We start from the raw sequence: 27,057 nt of genomic DNA, 5'->3' as shown, positions 1-27,057 counted from the left end.
CCTGCGAAGGGCGGGCCGGCCCAATGGCTGCGCCCGTCTCCTGCGGCCCTGCCCAATGGGGGCCTCGGGAGCCTCTGCAGGCTGGGCGGGGCGGCGGGAGGGGAGGCGGGCTCTCGGGGTGCTCCTCGAGGTGCGCGGCGCTGGGCACTTGGCAGTAGGCGCTGACCCCGGTGTGCAGAGCAGTCCGAGCTCCGGCAGCCCGAGCTCCCGCCGCAGCCGCAGCCGCAGCCGCCCCGCGATCTGCCCACCGCCAACATGTCTCTTTCCAGCAAACTGACCTTGGACAAGGTGGACCTGAAGGGGAAAAGGGTCATCATGAGGTAATAATTCTCGGCGGCTTCTTCTGCGGGGAGCCTCCTCTTCTGTCTCCCCCGCGCCCTTCCGGGGTCCCCAGAGGTCCCCCTAACTCCAGAGTGAGCCTGCGGGCGAGTCGGGGTGTGGGCATCCTTGGTGCCTGAGTCTTAAGTTCACTGGGCTCCTTTTCTCCTTGTCTCTCCCTCCCCCCGACCCCCTTCTCACGCAGCCTCCTTGGGGTCGGGATCCCTCGGCCTGTGGGGCGTTGACCTCACCCTGCGGGCCATTTGGGACCCTTGTTCCTGGAAGGACCCTCGGAAGGTCATCCCCTTCCTGCCCCTGCCCCCCAGGCGGGGCCCGCGTGGCTCCCTGTATTACATAAAGAATCCCTTCCCCCAGCCTCCAGCCCCTCTTCCTCCCCCCTCCTCCGGGAGAAAAGGAGGCACTTTTTTTTTCAGCTGCTGTATCGAAATTGAGGATGCATGAAGAACAGTGCCTCAAAGCTCTGCGAATTAAGACGTATGGAAGTGGGGGTGGGGGGTGCGGGATGCTACCCAGTAATGTTCCACTAAGCTTGTGTAACAAGCCTTGTGCCTAACTGGGTTGGGCTGCGGGCCGATGCATTTGCATGAGGAGGATTGTGACACGAGGTAATTTCTAGGTAAGCGTTTATCCCCGTACTCCTGAGTCCACTCTTCCCACCGGAATCTGGATGCAGAATCTTAGCATAATCGTTTTAGAGTCCGGGTAAATCATAAAGGGCATCCAGTCTCTAACCCCTTCAGTTGATGAACAAACTTCCGGCTCAGAGACGGGAAGGGAGCTTACTCAATGTCCCACAGCTAGAGAATGGTAGAGCAGGGAACCGAACCCAGGTTCTCCGACTCCAGATGCAGCACTCTTTTCAGAGTTGTTTTTGCTTGTTTCTGTTGAGATTCCTGTGCCCCATTTCCTCTCTTGCCAAGCATTTCTTCCTTCTCTCCTGGAACTGCTCACAAAGTGTTTTACATAAAATTGCTTCTCAAAACATTCTTGTGAAGTAGGAAAACGAGTATTATTCCCACTTGGCGTTTGAGAAAAACGAGCTCAGAAGGGTGAGGTGATTTTTTTTTTAAATCTTGGGTCTTGGATTCGAATTCAAATCTTCTGAACACTCCTCCCCCTCCCATTTAGGGTTTAGGGTAGAAAAAACAAACCAGAATGATGGCTTAGAAAAGAGAGCTTCAATTTTGAGTTAGAGAACCTGGCTCTGCCACTTACTGCCTGTGTGACCTTGGGTCGTCACATCCCTGAGCCTCGATTTCTTCCTTTGTAAAATGAGAGGGTGGGGTAGAATGACTTCTTCCCCCCTTTCTACCCCCCCCCCCAAATCTAGGCTCATAAGAGCACGCTGCAGCCACACACTGAATTGTGGAACAGTTTGATTTCTCAAAAAAGAGTCCCTGGGTTGAAGACCATATATGTATATTGCATTGCAATGCACCATCATTCCCTTTGTGGGAATGCTTGATTGACAGGTTAGTATGTGATTATTGGTTGTCCAGGTTCTCTCCCAGTTTGGGCAGATCTTCTGACCTGGGTATTAACAGACATCAGGCAGTAGGAAAGTCCCCTTCAACATGCTGTTCCTTCAGCATTGCGTGGCATTTATTTGGAATCGAAGGGAATGAACTGGGACAGATTTTTAATCCTGGCTGAGACCCAAGGCGGTTATTTAGCTTAACTCCCTGTTTGTAGTTTAGCTCTGGCTGAGCTGGGCCACACCTGACCTCTCCTGTGTTGCCATTCGCCATCAGAATCACCCAGAAGCCTATACCTCTAAGAAACATTTTCTGATGTCCACATTTCTCTGACTTAGTTGGAGACATGCAATCAATCTGTGAGCTGCTTTTGTTTTATATAAGGGCCCCTCCTAGATAATGGAGAATTTCAGGTGCTTGTGTAATGTATTGGAGGCTTCTTCCTGAGGCACAGAAAGGTAGAGGATCATATACGGTCATCTTGGAGGCTTTTCTTATTTCTTTTCTCTTCTCACCCCATCTCTAGGCTCAAGGGTTCTCAAGGTCACCTCCGTTTTCTCTTGGTTCATGCATGCAGCCAGGTGGGGTAGGATGGGGGCCGGGAGCTTACATTCAGGTGGCTGGCCTCTATCTGCAACACCAGGCATTCACTGTTTAGCCCCTAGATATGTGAAAATGGAACTTTGATTTCTGGAACTAACCTGATTGGAGTTAAGGAGAGTAGAATGTGTTTATCTTTCCCTTGGACCTGATATGATAAGCATCTTCCTCCAAAGGGCTCAGAGTTTCTCCTAATTTAGCCCAGGACACGAGGGGAATTAGCTAGGCACTGATAGAAAGTGACCTGTCCAAGGTCACCCCAGTTAGTTGGTGGCAGAGGCTGGTCTATCCCTGGTCTCTTGACTGCTGGATCCTTCGGCAGGTTAAAGCAGCAGGACCTTGCCTCTGTTCACCAGAGGTTGTGATCAAGAGTATTCAGCTGCTGAGGAGGTCTGGAAGTTTCCTTTTCTGCCAATTTGTGTAGGTCTTTTGTACAATGAGTCACACGTGGGATTGTGGGACGGGGCCCACTTTTTCAGCAGGCCCAGTCAGCCATGTGCTTGCTGCCAGCACAATTCCCTTTTGCTTTTCTGCTCCTGTGGTGGTTGCTGGCAGCAGCCCAGAACCCCTGATCTTCTGACCACCTGCTTGTCCTCTCCAGCAAAGAGAACTACCTGACTTATATCTGAATAATATTTGGTATATATAGCATGACCACTTATGCTGAAAATTTGGTTAATGAAGTGCAGCTGATTCATGGCTCACTGGCCGTGTCACTACAGTGCCCTTCAGTTTTCCCAACCCTATGAGTAAAGTTTCTGCTGCCACTTTTATGCAGTGTCATTTCCTTTCCCCTCACAGCCCTTTACCAGCTTGTTAGGCACCTCTCTTTCCTCATTTTCTTTGCTTTTTTTTCCCCCCTGGCATGTTGTAACCTGACAGACTATCTGTAGGATGTATTCTGGATGAAAATGGAAGCCAAAGCAGAAGCTGTAAAGAGAGAAACTGAGACTAGAAGGGAGAAAAAAGGATTTTCATCTTTTTCTTATGTGGCAGCACATCTGTTAATTTTCTGAGTCTGCTGTGTGTGTTCGAGTGAGAAAGGATTTCTTGCTTGGGTGGGGCAGTAGAGATGGGAATCAGACAATTAGGCAGTGTGAACTGGAGGGGGCTTGGGAATCATTTAATGAACCTTCATTTTATAGATGTGGAAGGTTGTGCCTTGTTAGGAGTAGTTAAGAATAGAACCTGTCTCCTCCCTCCCAGGCCTTCACCTGCACCATATTGCTAGAGAACTCAGATTATGAACCGCAGGCCTATCTGGATGTAATGCAAGCCCCAGTTTTGTCTGGGTTGAGGGAGGAGAGATGTGGTTTAGAGTGAGATGTGGAGAATGAGTAAGAAGCCTGTGGCAGTCCAGAGGGAAAGGTGGAGGAAGAAAGAGCCAGAGCCAAGAGAAAAACAAGGCCTATTCTGCTACGTAGACCTGGGAGTCTTCAAGAAGCGAGTTTGAGTGATTGATCCAGGCCTTGGTCACCATCGAGAGACCTGGTGTATGTTCCCCCTTTTTGAATTTCTGGCTGGCATGTGGCAGTGTTGGTCACCTGATTTAATGAACCTGCCTGCCTTTGAGTACTGTGTAGGGTCTCACCTCTCCTCTGTTCCGGCCCACATGCCCGTGCCTCAACACATTAAAGGGAAAATTGGACAGCATGGCATAGGTCTTTTAAAGAGATGCTGATTAATTCCAGTCTGCTGGTTGGCAAAGACTGCCCTAAAAACCCACTGTCTAGCTCTTGATTTTGGCTATTATAGGCAAACTCTGACCCCTGACCAATTATGAGAAACCCATTGGTACATTTCCAGGAGTGTCTGCAAGGGTGACGAAGAGAGTGGAACTAGCTTGTTTTTAACTGGGCTTTGTTGTGGAGCCAGCCTGATCCAGCTCAAGAGAATGCCAGTCATTAATGGTAAACCCTACAAAATCAAAATATTGACCTGCTGGACTGAAGAGTGATGGAGAAAATGTTAATAAGGCAGGTTAAACTTGGAAGTGTCTTGTTCATATGCAGGTTAAGTATCAGCACACCTCTGGTTTGGAGCGATTGTATTATTTTGAAAAATAAGTTTTATTTCTATCTTTTGCTTTTTACATCACAACCATTACTAGTTATGGCCCCTTCACCTAATGAACATCACTTTCTCCAAAAAAAAAAAAAAAAGAAAGAAAGGAAAAAAATCTGTTGAACCAAATCAACCCGTGGCAGCAACTTCATTTGATAGCACATGCCACATTTAGCACCTGTAGTCCCCCACCTCTGTTGAAAGGAGAGAAGAGTATTTCCTCATATGCCTTCAGGGCCAGGATTGGTCATTAATATAATTTAGAATTTTGAATTGTTGTGGTGTTATTTTCACTTGCAGTATTATAATCATGCATCTCACTCTCCTGAGCCTGCTTACCTTACTCTTTCAAATTCATCTAAGTCTTCCCACGTTTATTTGAATTACTCAAAGTCATCATTTCGGAGGGCACAGTAAAACACTCTGTTATATTTGCATGCCATCATTTCTTTAGCCATTCCTCAATCAGTGAGCACCCATTTTGTTTCCAGTTTTTCTTTGGTTTTGCTACTCCAAGAAAGTATTTCTGTGAATACTGGAGTAGATGCCCAGTAGTTGGTTGGTTAAAGGGTATGAGCAGTTGGGAGTCTTTTAAAAAATAATTCCAAAATACTTTCCAAAATTGTTGAACAGCTTCACTAATGGTGTAATATAGTGTGCTGGCCTGTCTTTGCTGAGCCCGTCTTGAGCCATCTTATAGTATTACCTCTGCCTAGCAACCATTTTTCCTAGCTTGTCCCATTAACAGCAGGTATTTTTCTCTTATACTCCCTTCCCTTCCACAGTCTTTACCCCCTGAATCTGAAAACACCGTGGGTAAAACAAGTCTCTCTTAGCCTTGTTAGTCAATTAGATAGGGTTGCCTGGAATTAATATAGTGCTTTAATGCTGTAAAATCACTTTTCTTGACAGTTTTCCTGTAATGTAGATAGTAGAGAAAGTGCCACCATTTTACAGGGGAAGAGACCAAAGGTTAGAGAAGTGAAACCATCCCCCCTTTTCACCAACACATGAAGCCCCCCCCCCCAATACTAGGGAAAGGTTGAGATTTCAGTTGTTTGGGCCAGAGAGGACATGGAATAAGGAGGCTTTCTCTAGTCATTTGGCATAGCTTGAGAGAAGATTGGGAGGTAGGAATGAGATGAATTAGGTAGAAGGGTCTTTGAGTAAACAGTAAAGGTAAGGCTATAGGAATTGATGAGGAAAGGGGAAGGGCCATTATAGGAGCTAGGAGCAGGAAGAGTGTTGGAATCCAACACAGGAATTTCTTGCTTGACACTGTGGCCCCCTAGTGTATCAGAAAGTAACTCACTTCTCTCCTTTCCTCTATGGAGTCGTTCATTGGAGGAGGAGAGAGAAGCATTAGCCGTTTCGGGGGTGAATGCCCTGCCCCTAGCTTTTTCACCATGGGCCTTCTGCATACTTTGTGGTAAAATGAATCATTAAAATAGAGTACTCTTTCATCCTCTTTGAAATGTGAACTGAAGCTGGCAAGATGCCTTGCCTGTGATATTTAAAAGGAGATGGTTGGGATCTGATCAAATTGCCTGAAACCACCTGCTGCAATACAGATCTCTTTCCTCAGCAGTATATAGTCTTTAAAAAAAAAAATGTTTCCTAAGTCAAGCCATTTGATTTTTCCTACTCTGTTAATTTTGATTTTAGGTTTTTCATTGAGCTTTATTTTCTGACTGAAATTGCTGCCTAATTTTTTGAATTTTATTTCTCATTTGAACCACTCTGGAATTTCTGGCCGCTATTTACTATATACTTGGATCCAGAATTCCTCCTCCCCCCGATGCAGTTCTGTGTTTCTTAGCCTTGTGGAATGGAGCTTACCTTCAAGAAAAGATTTTGAATTCCTTTCCACCACTTCTCTTTTCCCTAGATTGCGTGAAAACTTCTTAATATGATGTCCTTTGACACCAGTCATTTCCTAATATCCTCCTCCCCCACTAGCAAAGAGAGAGGGTTAAGCAAAACCAGCTGTTAGTTAGGGTTGAGTTACCTGAGCTTGGTTTTGGATTTTTACAAGAGCAGCCATTTCTTGGTTCTCAAGTGGACTGAGGCAGGAGACCTGCATCAGAGCCCCACCTCAGACACTTTGGGTGACCACTGAACATCTGTCAGCCTCAGTTTCTTCTGTAAAATGAAGATAAGAGGACTTGGCCTTATTGAGTGCTTAGGATCCATGGAGATCACATGTGAGGTGATTTGTAACCTTTAAAGCCCTATGTAAACATAAGCCATCACTATTATAGTAGAGGACCCCAAGTTCTGCTAGGTCCTAGTGAGCCAAGGGAAGGTGATTGGTATGTTATCTTCAGAGGTCCTGACCAGGTGAATTTTTTGGCTGTGGGAATTCTCCAGGATTGTGTGCTAAGTTCAAGAGGGGCTATAGTCTGAATCAGTAGAGGGAGGACCCAAGCAAACAAAATCAAATGATTGTAGTATGTGCTTGTAGAGAAACATCACCATCCCACATTGCTGTTTTTAGGCAGATAGAAACTTGAGAAGCTGCGTGGTATAGTGGATAGAGATGTTGACGCAGTCAGAAAGGCCTACTTCACATACTAGCTGTGTGACTCTGGGCAAATCACTTAATCTCTCTGTGTCTCAGTTTCCTCATCTGTAAAATGTAGGCCTCTAAGGTCCTTTCTAGCTCCAGCATCCTGTGAAATAGGCTGAGGTCCCAAGGAGTCCTGAGAGATCCATAGATCATCTCATTTTAACTTTACAGCAAGAATTGGTCATTATTTTCAATGACAAGAATTCGTGGTTCTTTAAAATTGGCAGACAAACCCTGGTTTAGTGGGTAGGGGCATTTCAGTTTTAAGGACAAGCACCAGGGAAGTGTCGTGTTTTTTGGGTTGGTGTATGTGACCATTACAGAATCACTTTCATCTGTAAAGTAGACTTGACCCATGAGGTGACAGGGCCAACCTGGGGTCTTCTTGGTTTTGATATGACTGGAGAGGGATAATTTGTGAATATTGTTCCGTTCTCCCTTTGTTTCAGGATCCCAGGGCTTCTCAGTGGTAGGGAGAATACATAGGGCAGTGATATTCTTTTAGTCAGGCTCTTCATTTCCCTGTTGAATTCTTGACCCTTCATTTTCAGTAATCATACCTGTAAGGACTAGGAGAAAGCAGCAAAGTGATTTGATCACCCCTAGATCACTCCTGTGAACTTATTATATATCTGGTTGCCTTTAGAATAAGACTATAGCCATTCATTGATGTGTATCGCTTAGGCAGTTTTCTTATTGTGGAAGTCTGGTTTCTTAGAAATTAAAATGGCTTTGGTGCTTTGAGTTGAGGTAAGTCTTTCCCTGCAGGGCCCTATCCCATGTATCCTTCGTGGTGCCTGACCTTGGAACTTTTATTCTTTGCAGGGTGGATTTTAATGTTCCCATGAAAAACAAAGAGATAACCAACAACCAGAGGTAAGATCCCTACTAACCCTCCCTACTGAGGTCCCTTGGGCCTAGTTGGGGATGTGGGGGAATGTGCAAAGCCTGTTCACCCTTTTTGGGTCGTGGACCCCTTTGGCAGTCTAGTGAGTGTACCTTCTTAGAATAATGTGGATCATTGGATCGTGAGCTCCTGCCTCTTTGTATCCCCAGTGCTTAGCACAGTGCCTGGCACTTTGTAGGTGCTTAATGGAATCAGGAAGGCTCATCTTCTTGAGTTCAAATTTGACCTGAGGCACTTAGCAGCTATGTGACCCCGGGCAAGTCACTTCACCCTGTTTGTCTCAGTTTCCTCATCTGTAAAATGAGCTGGAGAAGGAAATGGCAAAATCACTCCAGTATTTTTGCCAAGAAAACCCCAAACGGGTCACGAAGAGTCAGATGTAACTGAAATGACTGAGCAACAACAAATTTTTTTTTATTCAGGTTTATGATTCCACTCCCCTCACCCCCAATCTATTCATAGATTCCAGGTTCAGAACATCTGTTGTAAAAAAATCAGGTGATTTTCAGAAAGTAGCATTATAGTCTTTTCCATCCAAGTGCTCCCAGTTTGCTTTATAGTATCATAATCTGGAGATATGACAGTCTGAGAGGGAAAATATAACCAAAACTAAAACAGTTTCAGGTTGGGGGGAGGCATTTTTTCCCCTTTGTTTTTATGAAGGTGCCTCCTCCCTTCCCTAGCTCCCCATTGGGAAAATTTTAACTGTTTAGAGTGGTATATACTTAAGATGTCTTGCTTCCTGGCCTTCATTGTCCCAAAATAGTATCTAAAAAGTACATGTAGGAAAATTGTTGTGTATTCTAGCACTCGCTGTACCTGAATCAGTCAGTATCCTTAAATCAGGCTTTTTTCCACTAGATGGCCCAAGGGAAAATCACCTATTTATGAGCATCTCATTGTTTTAAAAGAAATTTATCCAAATTTTGTTCCAAAGCAAGAATGATTTGTGCTCTTGGTTCCAAGATTCAGACATAAATATAAATGATCCTACATTTGACAACTTGGTGCTGGAAAGATCCGTTCCCATGTTGCAGAATATAGTCTTGAGGCCTTTGGTACAGGGCTGGCTGCACGGCCGTGATGAGGCCTTTGCCTCACCCAGCTTCTCTTCTTTTTGCCTTCTTTGGATTCCTCTATCTTCTGGGTGGTTCAAAATTCAGAAATAATCTAATATGTGAAAGGCTAAAAAACCTGTCTTTGGGCAGTCCTCCCATTTTCAGAAGTCCATGAAATTTATAAAAAATGAAAATCAGAAAAAAATGAAGACTGGTATTAGGTTAGCAAGTGACCCTGATGAGACCAAGTTTCATTTGACAGAGGTTGTATTTATAGAATCATGGCCTATCAGTGGGTTCAGAGGCATTCAGGTATACCTGAGCAGGGATCCTCTACAAGTGGGTATCCCTGCCTTCGCTTGAAGAACTCCACTAATTGGGAGCTCATTTCCTAACAGAGGGAGGCGTTCCATTCTATTTTAGAACTGTTCTGTTGGGAACTTTTCCCTTTTATTGAACCAAAATTTGTCTCTGCTGCTTTCCCCGATTAATTTTCCTGTTAATTCTCCTCTCTGGCCAAACTTAAACCAATTCCCATGTCTCTTCCAGATAGCAACCCTTCTTTTTTCTAGGCTTAACATCCCTAGTTCCTTAAACTCTCATTTAGCTTCTTCCTCCATCAGTCTCTGTCCTTCCAGCTACAAATCTAATTTATATTCATGGTTCACCTTTTTTTTTTTTAAAGGCAGTTGGGGTTAAGTGACTTGCCTGGGGTCACACAGGTAGTAAGTGTCAAGTGTTTGGTCTGAGGCTGGATTTGAACTCGGGTCCTCCTGACTTCAGGGCCGGTGCTCTATCCACTGCGCTACCTAGCTACCCCCGATGGTTCACCTTTTAGATGCCATATTCTTTCAATTCTGAACTGCAGTGAATTTTGGTTCCTCTTTTTTTCTCCTCAGCTCCTTGCTTTGGAGATCCATTTTGATGCTGTGGGGGACAAAGTCCAGAAAACATAATTTTCTTTGACTGTAATGTTAGTGGTTTCCTTTGTTCTAAAGTTGTTACTTCCTCCAAGCTCAGTGTCTTCAAACTCAATCTGTAACAATTTTAAATGTCTAAAAAGCAAATTCTGTAGGTCACTTTGATTATTGTATAAATAAACCAAGTTTTAAATATACTAAATGAGCTAACTTTATGCATGTCAATTTCTACATAGTTACTAAACAAAGTAACAGGTACACAAAGTGACATTATTTTAATTTCCTTGATATTTCTGGCTTGCACTTATTTTTAAAGTTACAACGTGTCTTAAAGAGGGGAAAAAAGTGTCTCCCTTTCCCCACCATCTTGAATCTGTCTATTTCAGTATTTTATATATCTGCTACATTGACACATGATAGAAAAGTCTACTGGTAGTCAGAGGATCAGGATGAAATGTAGCTTATTATTCTAGATAGGATTTTCAAAGATAGCAGGAAATATAGAGGGACTTGAGAAGGGCAAAGGGCCCTGTCAACTTGTAGGAGTGATCTCTTTATTCTCTCTCCTTTTTGGTTTACAGAATTAAGGCTGCTCTTCCTAGCATCAATTACTGCTTGGATAATGGAGCCAAGTCAGTTGTTCTGATGAGTCACTTAGGCCGACCTGACGGTATCCCCATCCCTGACAAATACTCCTTGGAGCCCGTGGCTGCGGAGCTCAAATCCTTGCTGAAGAAGTAAGTGCTGGAGTCTGGGTGTTAGGTGGGCTCCTGGGTGGGCTGGCTATGTTGGCCAGTGTACTGGTCACCAGTTTCCTAGTTCTCAGTCTACTCAGATCTCTGCATCATTCTCTTAACTCCCAGAGAGGTTCTGTTCCTGAAGGATTGTGTGGGTCCAGAAGTGGAGCAAGCCTGTGCTAACCCACCTAACGGTTCTATCATTTTGCTGGAGAATCTTCGCTTCCATGTGGAAGAGGAAGGAAAAGGCAAAGATGCTTCTGGGAACAAGGTAAATCCTTAGATTTGGACATCGAATTTGTTTCTGATCGTGGAAAATGAGGGGATGGGTATATACAGAGTGGTGGAGGCTCATGTGGCTTTAAAAGCAGATTAATACATATAAACCATTCATGTCCAAACATTGTTACTAAAGGTGCTCTCTTTTTTTTTTGTTTTTGGGAGGTAATCTGGGGTTAAGTGACTTGCCCAGGGTCACAAAGCTAGTACATGTCTGAGGCCAGATTTGAATCCAGCTCCTCCTAACTTCAGGGCCCGTGCTGTAGGCACTGCGCCACCTGGCTGCCCTTAGAAAGTGCCTTGTTTACCCCAGAACATTATTATTCTTGTTGCAGTTTTTCTTTTCTGACAGCATATGATTTAAATGGAGGAATCCCTCTGGAAGGGTAGTGGGAGTTTCTGGCATGATTGCTGTGATGTGGGGAGTACAAAGGGGGAAGGCAAGTGCAGGGTCTTATTGGGTAAGTGACTAGGCTGAGCAACATTTACACAGTTCAGGATTTGAGAATTCTTCTTGCAAGATTAAATCAAAAGGCTGGGGTATAATGGGGAAGGTGTTTTGTATTGTCTTTTGGAAAGAGGAGAAACTTGGAGGGCTTGGCATTTGAAAAAGTAAATTAAATCTAGTGTAGTTGAGAATGTTCCTATTGAAAAACTACTGAGGTAGGGAGTTGTTGTGACTCCCCCAAGCCTGGGGTACAGAGGAGGCTGGTGAATGGTGTGATCTTGGCCAGATTACCTAGGGTTTCTATAGCACTTCTCTCTCTCTCTCTCTCTCTCTCTCTGTCTTTGTCTTTTTTTTTTTTTGGTTAGGCAATGGAGTTAAGTGACTTGCCCAGGGTCACATAGCTAGTAAGTGTTTAGGTGTTTAGTCTTTAGGTGGTGATTGGTCACACAGCTAGTGAGTGTTATGTATCTGAGGCCGGATTTGAACTCGGGTCCTCCTGAATCCAGGACTGGTGCTCTATCCACTGGAGCACCTAGCTGTCCCCTCAATAGCACTTCTCTTGAAAAGCTTAGAGTACCTTCCTACCCAAATTAATTTTCCTTCTCAATATCTCTGAAGTCAGCAGAAGTGGCTATTTCTCCTGATTTACAGAAAGAGAACCTTGAATCTCTTGAGGAAGAGGAATTTGACTGATGTTGGAAGGTTTGTTGCTACTGGAACAATAGCTCAGGCTTCTGATTCTTTGCCTACTAGATTCTTACACAGATTTGAACCGTATGGTCAGAAAGCCAGACACTGGCGATTAAGTCAGCTGTTAGAGCTGGTTCCCTTGGGATCCTTTCCTGCTCACTTGGTGGCTAGAAGGAGGCGCCAGAGGTGATCTGAGCAGTTTCTGCTTTTAAGGTCTTGGAACAAGCAGAGAGAAGTTCCGGGCTAAGTGTCTCGGTCTCATTTTGCACAGCTGACATTTTCCTAAGGTCAACAGGGAGTGCTTGCTATTAAGCAGTTTCTTTTCTTAGCTCCAGTAGCCCTGGTCCTGCCCTCGCCTATCTTTGGCATCATCTTGCTACAGTAGTAGTAGAAGGCTGACCTACAGTGCTGTGCCCTTTACTCACTGAAACCCAAGACACTTAGCTTGAGAGTTTGAGAGTGGCAGAAGGCAAGTTGCAGCCCCAAGGAGGAAATTGTGGCAATGCTTTTTTGGGGGGGTCTCTTGTTACTTAACATACCAGAGCTTCTCACCTCTGCTTTAGACCCTCTCATTCCAAAAGCCAATAAAAGGTCATCTAGAAGAAGGCTTTGAGGTGGTCATACCTCCTCTGTATAGAGGCTGCTGACAAAACTTGGGGGTGTAGAGAACCAGATTAAAATGTAATGGGGAAGTGATTAACAAAATAAACACAAATGCAACACAACCTAGATAATGTTAATTTGTGGTTTGCTAAGTCAGTATGCAGCTGCAGCAATCAGGCTTCCATTTGAGTTTGACACTACTGCTTTGGAGCATTTTTTTCCTAAAGTGTTTGTGCTCCATTTATTTGAACAGTCCCAAGTGAGCAGGGATCCCCATGCCTTTTTCTTAGGAGTAGAACTTAATTTAGGTTAGATAGAGTAGAAAAGAGCACATGTCTTGGAACCAGAACCAGTTCCCAGCTCCAAGGCTTAGTATCTGTGTGATCTTGGGTAAATCACCTAACCTCCTGAATACTCCATTTCCTTAACCTAAAAGTGCTTGTCCTTTGGAGCCAGCTATCACAGAGGGTGGTTATGAAGAAGGGTTTTGACCTTAAACCTTCTGACTGTCCCATATCGTAAGCACCTCTGCTTTCAAAACATCTCTTATATGCCCCTTTCTCTTCATTGATGGAACCACAGCTCAGATTTGGGCCCTCCCTCATCACCTCTTACTTGGATCTCCAATCTGTCTTCCACTCAGCTGCCAAGGTGATCTTCAAGTTCTTTATAACCTGGTCCCTTCTTAGGTTTCCAGTCTTTTTAAACCTCACTCTTCACCCACACACTCACCTACATGCAGTTCCTCCAGTATACTTCATCTGCCATCTCTGGGCCTTTGCTTTGACTGTGCCCCCTACCTGGAATGCTGTTCTTCCTCACCTGCCTCTTAGTTTTCCTGATTTCCTTCAAGACTCAGGTCAAATCTTGCCTTCTTCAGGACCCTCAGCTGCTAATTCCTCAGCTGGTGTGTTCCATCTGTCTTTACCTGCTCATTGCCTTCTTCATTAGAATATAAGCTCTTTTTTTTTGTAAATTTTTTTTATTTTAAACTTATTTTTATTTATTTAAACTTATTTTTTATTTTAAACTTAAATACAAAATGAGAAAAGAAAAAAAACCCATTGCCATGTACACAGCAGACCATAGAGAGGATGCAGTATAAAACAATAAATTTCCATTTCAAGAAAACCTATGTAATAAATACTACACATTGTTTTCAAAAGCTGCTGAGCTTTCTTTGCTTCCTTGTTGGTTTTCTTTTGTTCTCTGCTGTGCACTTTGTACTTTATTTCCCCTCCCTCCCAAAGAAGACTGCAATTAAATGTAGATAGATGTACATATACATAGATATCTATAAACACGCACATATATGTATACATATATATACTCACATACATATGTAAGACTTATTTTCTCCTATCATCTGTTTCTCTGAACATGGATGGCATCTTCCTTCATAAGTCCAAGTCTTGTTTGTTTGTTTGTTTTTGTTTTTTTAGGCAATTGGGGTTGAGTGACTTGCCCAGGGTCACTTAGCTAGTAAGTGTCAAGTGTTTGGTCTGAGGTCGGATTTGAACCCAGGTCCTCCTGACTTCAGGGCCTGTGCTCTATCCACTGCGCCACCTAGCTGCCCCCATGTTTTTCTACATCAACTAGCTCATCATTTCCTACCCCACAGCAATATTCCAACCCAGTCACATCCTATCTGAGATTGTCTGTGAAAGTTTGTTCCCAGTTTTCTGCATTCCTTCTGTTCTTGGCTACATAGGTTTTATTTATACAAGAAAATTTTAATTTAAAATAATCAAAATTATTCTTTTTACATGTCAACAATGTTTGTACCTCATAATATAGTTTAGAATGTCTGATAACTGCTGAATCTACTTCCTTTACATCTTTTTTCCCTGTTTTTTTTTGAAGTTCCTGACCTTTTGTTCTTCCAAATGAACTTTGTTATTATTTTTTCTAACTCAGTAAAATAATTTTTTAGTAATTTATTTGGGATGACATTGAATAAATAGGTTAGGTAAAATTGCCATTTAAACGATTATTGACTTTACCTTCCCATGAACAATAAATATTCAGTTATTTAGATCTGAGTTTGTTTGTATACATAGTGTCTTATGCATATGTGCAGATAGTTCGTGTGTCTGTTTTGGCAGGTACACAGTCAGGTATTTTATACTGTCTAGGTATTTTAAATAAAACAGTATTGAATAATGTTGCTGCCACATGGTGCAGTTCCTCTGTTTTTCACTTTTGATTAAATCTGCTTTACCTTTAACTTTGTCTGAGATCATGATTATTATCCTTGCTTTTTTTACATACTAAATTCTACTCTTGCCTTGCCCTTTATTTTATCTTTGTGTATATTTCATTTTTATAATGTTTCCTGACAGCACCATATTGTTGAATTCACATTTTTAATCTGTTATCTGTTTCCATTTTATGGGTAAATTTGTCCCTGTCACATTCTAAGCTACAATTACTTGTTGTGTATTTTCCTCCTTCCTATTTTTCCTCACTATCCTTCTCGCTCTATTTACCCTATCCCTCCTCACTGTTCTGCTGTACTTCTACCTAGTACCTTGCCCTCCTATTCCTTAACCTACCCACCCTCTCTTGTCCTCTCCCCCCACCCTATCCCCTTGCCTTTCTTACTTCTTTCTGAATTTAAAAGACTTTTATGCCCTTCTTGATATATATGTTGTTCTCTCTTTAACCCATTCCTGATGAGAGTAAGTTTCCAGCACTACCCACCCTCCTCCCTACTAGCTTCTTTTGTCTCAATTTTTCCTTTTATGCCTCATTTGTATGAGATAATGGCTTTTTTTAATCTCTCCCTAGAGTTTTATTTTTTTAGAATCATCCCATCATACTCAGCTTAGCCCAAGCCTTTCTTTCAACCTACCCAAATAATGACAATCATAAGAATACTGCTAATATTTTCACGCATACAAAGTAAACAATTTGACCTTATTGAGTCCCTTATAGTTGGTCTTTAATAGTTACCTTATATTTCTCCTGGATGTTATATGTCAAACATTTCCTTAAGTTCTGGGGTTTTTGTCACAAAAACCTGAAAGTCTTTGAGTTTGTTAAATGTCCATTTTTTTTCCCATTCAGGATTATATTTCACTTTGCTGGGTAAGTTACCCTTGGTCATAACCCCAGCTCTTTTGCTCTACGGAATATAGTATTCCAAGACCTATGGTCCTTCAACATAGTAGCTGCTAGGTTTTGTGTAATCCTTACTGTATAGCTCCATGATATTTAAATTGTGTTTTTCTTGTTGCTTCTAATGTTTTCTCCTTAACCTGTGAGCTTTGAAACTTGGCTATGCTATTCCTGTAAGTTTTCCTCCTGGGATCTCTTTTAGGTGGTGATTGGTGAATTTTTTTTTTCCTATTTCTACTTTGCCTTCTTGTTCTATAAGTTCAGGGCAATTTTCCTTGATAATTTCTTGTCATATTAAGATTAATTTTTTTAATCATAATTTTTAGGTGGTCTGACTATTCTTATATTATTTTTCCTCTATCTGTTCTCCAGATCAGGTGTTTTTCTGATGAGATGTTTCACTTTCTCTTCCATTTTTTCTTTCTTTTGGTTTTATTTTATGATTTCTTGGTGTCTTAGAATGTCATTAGCTTCCCTTTGCCCAATTCTAATTTTCAAAGAATTATTTTCTTCCTTAAGTTTTTGATTCTCTAGTTCCAGCTGGTTAACTTTCTTTTCATGATTTTCTTGGATTGCTCTTATTTTTTTTTCTAATTTTTCCTCGATCTCTCTGATTTTTAAGCTCTTCCAAGAACTCTTTTTTGTGTTTGGGACCATTTGATGTTTCTTATTGAAAAAGGAGTGGCTTTTTTAGCTCCATTGTCTTCCCCTGAATATGAACCCAGATCTTCTCTATCCCCATAGTAACTGTTTGTGGTTGGGGTCTTTCTCCTTTGCTTACTCCTTTTTTTCTTATTTTGTTTTTAACAGCTATTAGTGTAATCACCTTGTAGTCCTGGGGTACTGGGAATGATGCCCCAAGCCTCAGGTCCTTCTTACTGTTATTTTCTGAGGTCTGTCTTGGGGCCCACGCTTGGGCTCTCCTCTCCTAAGCCAAGGCTAGGGCCCTCAGCCAGGAGGGTCCCTGCCCCTTACTACTGCACTCATGGGTATGTGCTAACTCCTTCTCCCTGCAGCCACAACCCAGGGCGAGTTTGGTCAGCACAGCTGTGTGTGGGTCCCTCATCAGTGGAGAGTCCCCTCAACAGTGAAAAGTCCTTCATTTTTTTACTACTTAGCCTTCAGACCCCAGTGCCTCCCACACCCCACCCCCTGCTGTCTTCTGGGCTGCCTCTCACCTAAGCTGCCCCCAGGGCTTGTTTGTTGATTCTGGGGAGTCACTCTGGGTGAAAGAGGTAGGGTCTTTCCTGGGGGCTTCTCACCTTGTCTTAGGAGGACTACTGCTTTACTCAGTTTTATTTGTGTTTATTTCTGCTGCTCTGAGGCTAAGTTTTGTCTTTTTTTGTGGAGGAAATTTCTGACTACTCCACCATCTTCTTAGCATGCTCTCAGACCATTAGCTCCTTGAGGGCAGGGACAGTGTTTTTGCCTTCTTTCTTCTGTGTCCAACGCACTTAGCGCAGTTCCTGGCCCATAGTAGATGCTTGGTGGTGTAACTTGACCTGACTTACCTGGCTGCTTGCCTTTTACTCCCCAATGATAAGTGCCATTTTTGAAGGATCGTGGGGCAGCAGGCTGAGCACCTTCCTCCTGATTCTCTGAATGACTTGAGGAAAGCTCGTACTTCATCATGGCTCTCAAATGGGTGCCTCCCATACTTTGCTCGGGTCACATTTTGGAAATAGCCCTGCTGGGTTGCGGTACAAATTCCTCTGGGTTCCACCTTCTGGTCTCTGCCCGTTTGCTGGCCTGTGGCTACCCTGGTTCTTGGATATTTTTATCTCACCTCCTGAATTTGTCACCACACAGCCTTTTTGGAAAGGTCATGCCACCCCTTTGGGGGGAGTGTCTTGAATGGTTCAATGGTATTTAAACCGTCCTAGCTTTTATTTCTTTGTTTTGAGTCTCTGCTTTTGGCCCATGGACTGCCGTTAACCAACTCGGAGTGCTTGTCTGTCCATCCTTGTCTTTTACTTTGTCTCAGCCTCAGTTCTGTGGGGAACCTGTGTGAAGGATTCTGTCCCAGGCAGGCAGTACCTTAGTACATAGTGGTTTCTGTGGGACGAACAATGAAATCACAACTTTTCCAAAGGCAGATGTGTTCAAATGAGAGGGAAAGCCAGAAAAACTAGTGCCTAATCCAGTGGGGCATTTGGCTCCCTCAGGCCCACCCCCTCTGAGGCTGAGCTCTAGGCACGCACACCGAAGTCCAGTCCCCTCCTTGGATGGGTGAGGAAGTTGAAGTCCACAGAGACAAGGTGACTTATCCCAGGAAGCAGCTAGTGAGTGACAGGTGGACCAAGTGAAGCAGTCTGCCTCCAAGCCTCGTGCTGTTTCCACCGTCCCATGAAGACTTAGAGCATTAGGGAGAGGAGAAAAAAGAGAACATGTGATCTTGTTGGTAATTTAGAAAAAATTACACCTACCTTTCTTAGGTCTTTTAAGTTGTTGTATAAGATTACCTGTGGCTATGTTCTTTTCTCTTTCTAGGGAACGCTTAATGATGGTAAGAAATGTTTTTGTTGTTTTTTTATTTTAGTTGCTTTCTGAGATACTGATGATCCTTGTGTTTCTTTTCTCAGATCAAAGCTGAACCAGCCAAAGTAGAAGCCTTCCGAGCATCCCTCTCCAAGCTGGGGGACGTCTACATCAATGATGCTTTCGGTACTGCTCACCGTGCCCACAGGTAGCCAGTTCCTTCCATTGGTAGTGTTGCCTTCAAGATGAGAGAGGAGAGAAAAGTTGAAAGTCATGATCCTTAGGGCCAGGCGATATAGATAAAGCTGTCTGTGGTTCACATTTGATCTTCTAAATTATCCCTAAAGGGGACAATGAAAGCTTAATATTCATGGAGTTGTCTGACAAGAGAATGCCAGTCTTGAAGAGGAAGCTAGTTCTCCCTGACAGGAAGTAGCAGCAGTTCAAAGCTTATGCCACTAATAGGAAACTAATTGGGATATCAGCTGGCTAATTATTTATTTACACTTGAGTGTCTAAATGAGCATTGACCTGCTTTGTGCTATCGTATCCTCCAGAAGAGCAATTCAGTCAACAATAAAAAATAAGGTCAGTGTAGAACTCTGCTCAGTTCTAAGGGAGAGAAAATCTAGTCCCGGCCTGCCTGGTAGGGAGAGGAGATACACAAAACAAAGTGCTGAATTCTGAGAGGGAACGTCGTTATCAGTGGGAGATCAGGGAGTACTTCCTGGACGAAGTGGCCTTCAGAGGCTGGTGAGAAGGCGTTTGGTAAAAAACGGAGAGGAAGACATTGCAGGCATAGAGATTGTCATAAGCAAAGGCACATCTGGGAACAGAAAGTTGTCCAGGCTGTCTGGAGTGTCAGGTTCACGGAGGGGAGTGATAGGAAGTGAGACTAGACATGGAGGATGGCGCCAGATTGTAGAGGGCCCTGAATGTCGAACAGAAGAGTTCTAACATTTATTCAGTAAGCCATTGAGAGCTGTCCTAGAGTTTTATCCTAAGAATGACAGGTGGACTAGATCATAGGATTCAGACCTGGAGGGACCTTAGAGATTGTTCTAGTACCACTAACCCTAGGACCCTTGCCTTCCATTTTGTAAGTAAGCAAGCTGAGGCTCACAGAAAGGCAAGTGACTTCTTTGTACTCTCACAGCTTATATTTGGAGGGTCCAGCATTTGACTCCAGATGATGACACGCACAGATAACTATAATACGTAGTCGTGCCTGGCAAAGAGAAGGGAGAGAGAAGGGAACAAGTGTCAATTAAGCGCCAGTCGATTAAGGCTGTGTTCCAGGCATAGTTCCTAAGCTATTTACAGATATCTACTGGTGGTTCAGGAGCTGTACATGCATATGTCCTTTCCACTTTTGGGAAAAATCCCCTGCTGTATCCAAACCATATCCCTTGGTTGACTTAGGGAGTTAAACCCTGGGGAACAGGGATAGTTTCGAAGTTCGTGTTGTTTTGTGATGTCCAGCAAGATTTGCACGAAGACTTTGTTTTGCTTTCTTTAGGTAACGATGAAAAACTGTCCTCGCTTCTGTATTAATGTCACAGTTTTTAGGTTTTAGGCCTAAGGTGGAGTTCTTGGTCATTTGCATGTAGGTTTGTTGTTGCCGATGGGCTCTTAGTAGGAAATAGGACTAAAGTGAACCTGGGACTTCACCAGGAGTCAGAGGCTCAGCTGGTTTCCAAGCATGCTTCCCTCTTATTAGATGAAAGCTACAACCCTATAGTATCCCCGAAGGAATTCCTGCCAGGCCTGGGATTGTCTGAAACCTTAATGCCATATCTTTGTCTGTCCTCTCCTAGTTCCATGGTGGGAGTGAGTCTGCCCCCAGAAGGCATGTGGTTTCCTCATGAAAAAGGAGCTGACTTATTTTGCCAAGGCCCTGGAGAGCCCTGAGAGGCCCTTCCTGGCCATCTTGGGCGGGTAAGAGTTGCTTTCCAAGTTCTTACAGTAGGCTAAAGGTTATGGGATGGTCCTTTTGTTTTCTCTTCACCTTTGATAACTGGAGCCTTTCGCCTACCAATGTTTTGACAAAAAAATGTTCATCTTAAACTTTAGTTTCTCAGGGCTTCTTACGCTCGCCCCTTGACCATACCCCAGTAAATAAGGCAGATGGGCAAGCAGAAAAGACCTCTGAGTCCTTGGGTTAAAATCAGAAATCTCAGATCTTGCAATCAGTGGAAAAAGCTGGAAAATGTATTTATTTTTACATGTATAGTCTCTGGGACTTTGTCAAATGGTTCCTTTTTCCTGCTTGGCACTTAGTTAACACTTTACCCTAAAAGAGGCAGGAAACGACCACCTAGAAGAGGCTGCCTCTGGTCAAGGTTCACTGAGCAGGTAACAGCCCCACCCCTGGCAAAGCCATTTGTGTGCCAGCCCCGAGACTCTTGGCTGGAGTCCACGACCTTTCTGGGCAATAGTTAAGAGTCCATGGGACAGAAAACACTCAGCATTTCCCAGTGTAAACTGACCCTGGGAATGTGGACCAGTTTCAGATAACTCAGAAGCTCCACTAAGTAGGAGCCAGGCTCTCTAAGATCAAGATCTTGGAGGTTTCTGGTGGGGATGGATTATTATCTTTCTCATTTTTGTCCCCACAAAAAGCAAGTAGTGAAAGAATATCCTGGAAGTCCTACCTGGAAGCTTTTCTCAAGTTGAGATTGATTTTTAAAATGCCTAGGTCTTCACCTTCCTTTCCATTTGGGGTGGAGGCCACCACCTAATTGTGCCTGGTAGGTTTTTGGAAACTAAAAGATCTAAAAACAAAGCCAGCATCAGAGTTAGATTTGCTTTGGTTTCAATTCAGCCAGTCAGTAAGCATTAAGTAAGGGAGCAGCTAGGTGGCACAGTGGATAGAGTACCGGGCCTGGAGTCAGGAGGACCTGAGTTCAAATCTGGTCTCAGACCAGACACTTGATAACTTAGTAGCTGTGTGACCCTGGGCAAGTCACTTAACTCCGATTGCCTCACCAAAAAAGAAAAAGACAAGAAAAGAATAAGCATTAATTAAGTGCCTACTGTGTTCCCTGTGCTAAACACTGGGAATACAAAGAAAGGCAGAAGATAGTCCCTGCCCTTGAGGTGCTCACTAAAACATCACAGTTCAGCTTCTTTCTCTCCTGCTAAACTGTCTCCCTTTCCCATTCTTTAAAAAAAAAATTGTCCCTCTGGTGAAGTTTTTTGAGGTGAATTCTCTGCCAAACAAAATACAGTATGGGCTTTACTGGTGAAATCAAAGGCCCTAAGCATTTCCCAAGCCTCCTGGGAGACTTCCTCGAACTCTGAATCAAATTGTGGTATCGGTCTTTTTAAGAGGTGAATTCGAGAAAAGCATTGGCTGACTGGTAAACTAACATAATACAGGACATGAATGAGCTACAAGGAAATCCCTGTCTATTACTTGAATCTCTTTGCTTAGATTAAACTTGTCTGGGGAGATGTCTTCTACCACCTTTTATTTTTGTGAAGAAAACATTTCAAAAAAAGAAAAAAGTTTCAAAGGCATAGAAAGTGCCCATCTCCTTTGCTCTCTTCTTTCCTTTCCCCTTTCCTCCTCCACTGCTTTCCCATGTGCTGTGACACACAAACATTTCTAGAAGATAGGAAGAGGAGAAGTGATAGTTTTCTTTGGTTGGGCTTATAAAACAAAAGATTTCTCCACTCATTCTTGTATTGATGGAGAGAAATGTAGCTGGAGTGAGATTTAGCTAAGTAGGGGGAAGTGAGTTCTTTTCTGAACGATGTGGAACGAATGCTACACTTCTCAAGTTGGGTCTGTTCTCTGGCTTTTTGCTCTTATGCTGGAATGGCAGTACACGTACCTCCAATGTCTAGTGGAGCACTAACTGATGTGAGTTCAGTGACTAGCACAAAGTACTCAAGCCAAAGGTTGTCAATTGGGGCTGAGAAACAACAGCCGGCTTATACTCCTGGCCCAACATCCCCCAGAGTATCTAGCCGAGCCCTTGGCTGCAAAGCCTAGGGCCGACTTGAACTCTGAGCTCATTTTACCCCAGAGGAGATGTCCATGATCTATATGCACACTCTGAAGAATTTGAGGGGAGGGCTGCCGTAGTGCAGAGTTGAGCAGAGCATTGATGCTTGGGCTGCCTCTTCGTGGGACATCCAGCGTGTATCTTTCCCTAGTGATGTTCTGATGCTTAACTTCACTGAGTTGACAGGGACTGTCTTCATTTTGATGGTGCTGCTTTGTTTTTTTTCTCTAGAGCAAAAGTTGCCGACAAAATCCAGTTAATCAACAACATGCTAGACAGAGTCAATGAGATGATCATTGGTGGTGGGATGGGTTTCACCTTCCTCAAGGTGCTCAACAACATGGAGGTATGGAGCCAACAGAGTTGGCTGGGACTTCACTGCACATGTGGCTGTTTATGCATGCCTGAAAGGAAAAAGAAAACCCCCAACTCGCAATCTAAGCCTGTTTATCCCCGTGAACAACCCCCTCTCCTTTCTTGGATATTCATGCATTGTGCATTAGCTCCCATTTGTCCCATTGGGCGCGATCTCTGTGCAGATGTCCTCAGCAAATAGCCCCTCATTTCTTTTGTCTTGTTGCCCAGATTGGAACTTCTCTTTTTGACGAAGAGGGGGCTAAGATTGTCAAAGACCTGATGGCCAAGGCAGAGAAGAATGGCGTCAAGATCACTTTGCCTGTTGACTTCGTCATAGCGGAGAAGTTTGATGAGAATGCCAAGACTGGCCAAGCCACATTGGCCTCTGGCATCCCTGCCGGATGGATGGTGAGACCCCTTGGTGGATGGCACTAATAGGCGAGAGTGGAGTTTGTTTACTTAGCCATCATTTCCTGAGTGTTCCCCTGTGTGGCCTTCCACACAGGCTCCCCTTGAGAGAAGGTGCCAGTGCTGACACAGAGCCTTAGGCCCTTGGGAGAAGGCTCCGGGGGAAAGGGCTAAAGAACTGGGGCTACCAACTCCTGATTTTAGTCTCACCGCTGCCAAAATGTCATTTCTGCAAACACTTAAATTATATATAAAATGAACCTGCGTGGCCTTTCCTAAGGAGGTAAGCTGCAAATGAAATGAATGAAATCAGTATTCTTTTCTGCTGGCCTGGTATCAATTTCTGCACAAGGTAAGCAAGTAGCTACTCACTGGGGCTGCCTTTTGGTGCTTCAGAGGCCCTATCTCTTGGCTCCTTAGGATCACATAGAAGGCCTTTGCTCTTATCTGTCCAAGTGCATTTCCTTCATGGCTTAGCTTTCGTCTCTTCCTCTTAGGGTTTGGACTGTGGCCCTGAGAGCAGCAAGAAGTACGCGGAAGCTGTGGCCCGGGCCAAACAGATTGTGTGGAACGGACCCGTTGGAGTATTTGAATGGGAAGCCTTTGCTCGGGGAACCAAAGAGCTAATGGACAATGTGGTGGAGGCCACCAAGAGGGGCTGCATCACTATCATAGGTAAAGGGCCCCTGCCCAAATCCTAGCCACGGAAGCTGATGCGCCAGCTCTGTAGGCCAAATGGCGATGCTGCCACCCAGCGCCGCTGTGATGAACCTCCTCGGGGCACTTAGCTGTGTCTGGGTAAATCATGAAAGCCAGATGAGTGTCTGGAGCTAAGATGCTCTTGTGTGGAGCCAAGGAAGGGTTCCTCAGTTTGCTTTTGAGCGTGAAGAGCACACTGGCTCATCCTCAATGCCCAGCTAATGCTCGGCTTTCTTTCTCTTCTTCCATCCCTCGTCAGGTGGTGGGGACACTGCCACTTGCTGTGCCAAGTGGAACACGGAGGACAAAGTCAGCCATGTGAGCACTGGGGGTGGTGCCAGTCTGGAGCTGCTAGAGGGTGAGTCGTCTGAGGTGTTTGCCTCTGCCCTCTTGGGTTGGCCTGGGGAAGGGAGATGATGAACACGAGGAGGGGGAGGGTGGGATTTGGTTTGGATGTGAGGACATAGGTCATCTAGAATTTGTTCCCGTCATCAGTTGGTTAGTGGAAAGTACATGTACTTCAATGTCTGTGGCATCTTCTGTCTGATAACCTTTATTTTAAAATTCAGTTCAACAATATTTGAGTACCTAACGTGGTAATTTTGGGCTAGACTCTCAGTAGTCTTATATAATGCCGATAGGTTTGTCCTGGCAAAAAGCCATAATTCTTCAATGCTTTGCTGGACACGATGTCTTTGTCCCCTGTGTTAGCCTGCTCTGTTTGGGGGGTCATTGAGCTGTCCCCCTTTCATGAGGCTAATAGACAATTTAGCTAACACTAGATCCCTTCATTGAGAGGGGCTGAGATGTTATCTACCTCCTGAGACATCTGCTGCAGGGATTTATGTGCAGATCTGTCTGGAAGCAGAGGCCTATGTAAGATGACCTTTCTTATAACCCTTAGTCTGGGAAATGAAAGGAGCTGGGATCATTTTACATTGACCTGAGGCCCTGTTAAGGGTTTCCTCAGCTGTTGGGAGCGCTCTAGCAGGGACTTAATAAGACCTAGATAATGAGCAAAAGATGTTCCTTTTAGGTAATTTAATAGGAATTTGTCAGGAGGGCTGAGAGGTGATTGATTTTCAAGACTTTGTTTAGAGGTTGACTGTAGTGTCCAAAGGAAAAGGCAGGATCTGTTGGGGCTGCACTAACCCTTTTGAGGGCTTTTTTCATTTCAGCATATTTGTATGTAGTATTCCCCTCCCTTCCTCACCCCACCACACACAGAAATGGGACTTGTATGAACTTGCTTCCAAGGATTTTGGAAAACAATGAAGTCTTTGTGGAGGAAAGGTGCTGCTATATCATAATCCAGCTTAATAGTGGGGAAACTTGGAGGTGAAACAGTTGGCCACTGTCACAATGCATGGACTGAAGAGCAGTTCCAGGCTTATTCGTTCCAGGGAAAGCTGAGGAGGGCAGGGCCAATACAGGGCCTAGAGTAACCTTCCCACGTGCTCGTTCCCCCTACCAGGCAAAGTCCTCCCTGGGGTGGCCGCCCTGAGCAGTGTCTAACGGATGCCACTTTCCTGCCCGCTGGTTCCTGTGCACGGCCCTTCCAACGTGACACTGCAGTGCTTCCTGACCCTTTCCTTGGCATTAGGCAAGTTTCTCCCTCAAGATTCAACCAGTGGCCAGAAGATGGGGCCGTGAGAGCCCCAGAAGCAGCTCAATTCACCTTTGTGTTTCCTGGGTGTGCCTGTTGTCAGCTCTCACTTGAACTTATTTAGCACGTCTAAACCATTATTGTGATCTGTAGAGTATATATATATATATATATATATATTTATATTTTGCCTTTAGAAAGAAAAAAAAACAAAGCTAAAGCCGCTGTTAGCCATACTCTCTTGAAATAGTTTGTTCTGTTCAGCTTTGTCAGCAGCTGTTTTTGTCCTTACCCACACACAGTATGGAAACAAGAAGAAACTCCAGTTTGGGGTGGGGTGGGAGGGAAGGTTGGCCTGTTAAATAAACATTTCATAAAAGTGCCAGCTCAATTAAACTGCTTTCTTCTTTTTTTTTGTCATGCGGGATCTGGAGAAGGGCCCATTTGCCTTTGCCATTTTCTACTAGAACAGTTCAGTGTATTCAGGTACATTTTCAAAGAGCTTCCGGTGGTTTCCCATTTACTTGCTCAGACTGAGGCCTGGGCCACCCGAGGGATGGATGCTGATGGGTAAGTTAGAGGGCTGAATTTTGCTGAATGTAGAGAAATGTCTGAGTTGGCGAGTTGACGGGGCAGGACTGGCTGGAACAAAAAGGAGATGTTTGGCTATTGAAGAGTAAGGAAAGGATATGAAAACAAAACAAATTTGAAAAATTGGAATTTTTGGTGTTCCATGACTAGGAAACTTGAGGAGGTCAGGCTATAATCCCATTGTAGATCTAACTAAAAGAGAGCTATGGTGCTGACTGTGAGTTCAAGTCTTTCATTTTACAGCTGGAGAAATAGGCTCGGAGAGGTTACGTGCCATGCCAGGGTCACACAGTGACACAGTCAGAACTAGGGGGAAGAGGAAAGAGAAGAGAAGCAGCATTTATATGGCGCCTACTATGTGCCAGGAACAATGTTAGCGCTTTTTACAAATATCTCATTTGATATAATAGCAATGTTGATATAATAACTAATTTAGTGTTCTTTCCATGCTGCCTTTACCCCCAACCAGCAGAGCTGGGAACAGTGTGGATGACAGAGGGGAAGAAGATCCAGACAGGAAACTACTCATTTGCTACAGAAGAGTCAAGGGGAATCTTACTGAACACCTCTTATGCTCACCACTGTGGGCAGTATAGGGGGTGGAAATTCTCTCTAAATAGTACATATATGTGTATGTATACATATATATGTATGTACATTTATATATGTGTGTGTGTACATATAGCAAAGTTTTGCATGGTAAAATTATAGACCATAGGGATGCAGGGTCATATTTTCCATGTATATCTTTCTCGAAGAGCTTACAGACTGGTTGGGTCAATATGGCTAATACATAGGTGGGGGGACAGGAACTAGATCTGTGATGCATTGGCATAGGGAGCTCCTGTGGGAAGAAACTCCCATCAGTGTAGGTTAACACCTTTGCAGAAAGAGTTGCCAAGACCTGATAAGGTAGTGACAAGTAGTAATGTGTCAGAGGCAGACCTTGAACTTTGGTCTTCCGGACTCCTAGGAGAGTTCCCTGGCCGTGGTGCCTTCGGGCTCTGCCCCCCCCCCCCCATGTAAACTAAGTTGTGGATTGTAGGGAGTCAAGTGTTTCATATTTAAGAAAAAGGGTGGGAGATTGAGGAGAGTG

At 44.0% G+C, this 27,057-nt stretch overlaps 1 protein-coding gene across 1 annotated transcript; it reads left to right on the top strand.

Annotated features, from left to right (window-relative positions):
• Positions 1-124: 124 nt before the first annotated feature.
• PGK1 (phosphoglycerate kinase 1) lies at positions 125-25,766 on the top strand. The gene is given in 12 exon segments (XM_020964528.2): positions 125-320; positions 7,873-7,923; positions 10,514-10,669; positions 10,796-10,940; positions 18,392-18,495; positions 20,105-20,126; positions 20,128-20,225; positions 22,532-22,646; positions 22,886-23,065; positions 23,563-23,740; positions 24,024-24,122; positions 25,239-25,766. Coding segments are annotated over 12 exon segments (1,254 nt in total). The 5' UTR covers positions 125-255; the 3' UTR covers positions 25,280-25,766.
• The last annotated feature ends 1,291 nt before the right edge of the window (positions 25,767-27,057 follow it).

The sequence above is a fragment of the Phascolarctos cinereus genome, unplaced genomic scaffold, assembly GCF_003287225.1.
Source record: "Phascolarctos cinereus isolate Bilbo 61053 unplaced genomic scaffold, phaCin_HiC Scaffold_8;HRSCAF=390, whole genome shotgun sequence".
NCBI classification, from domain to species: domain Eukaryota; kingdom Metazoa; phylum Chordata; class Mammalia; order Diprotodontia; family Phascolarctidae; genus Phascolarctos; species Phascolarctos cinereus.
The sequence above is the reverse complement of the archived record's forward strand: the minus strand, read 5'-3'. Positions and strand labels throughout refer to the sequence as shown.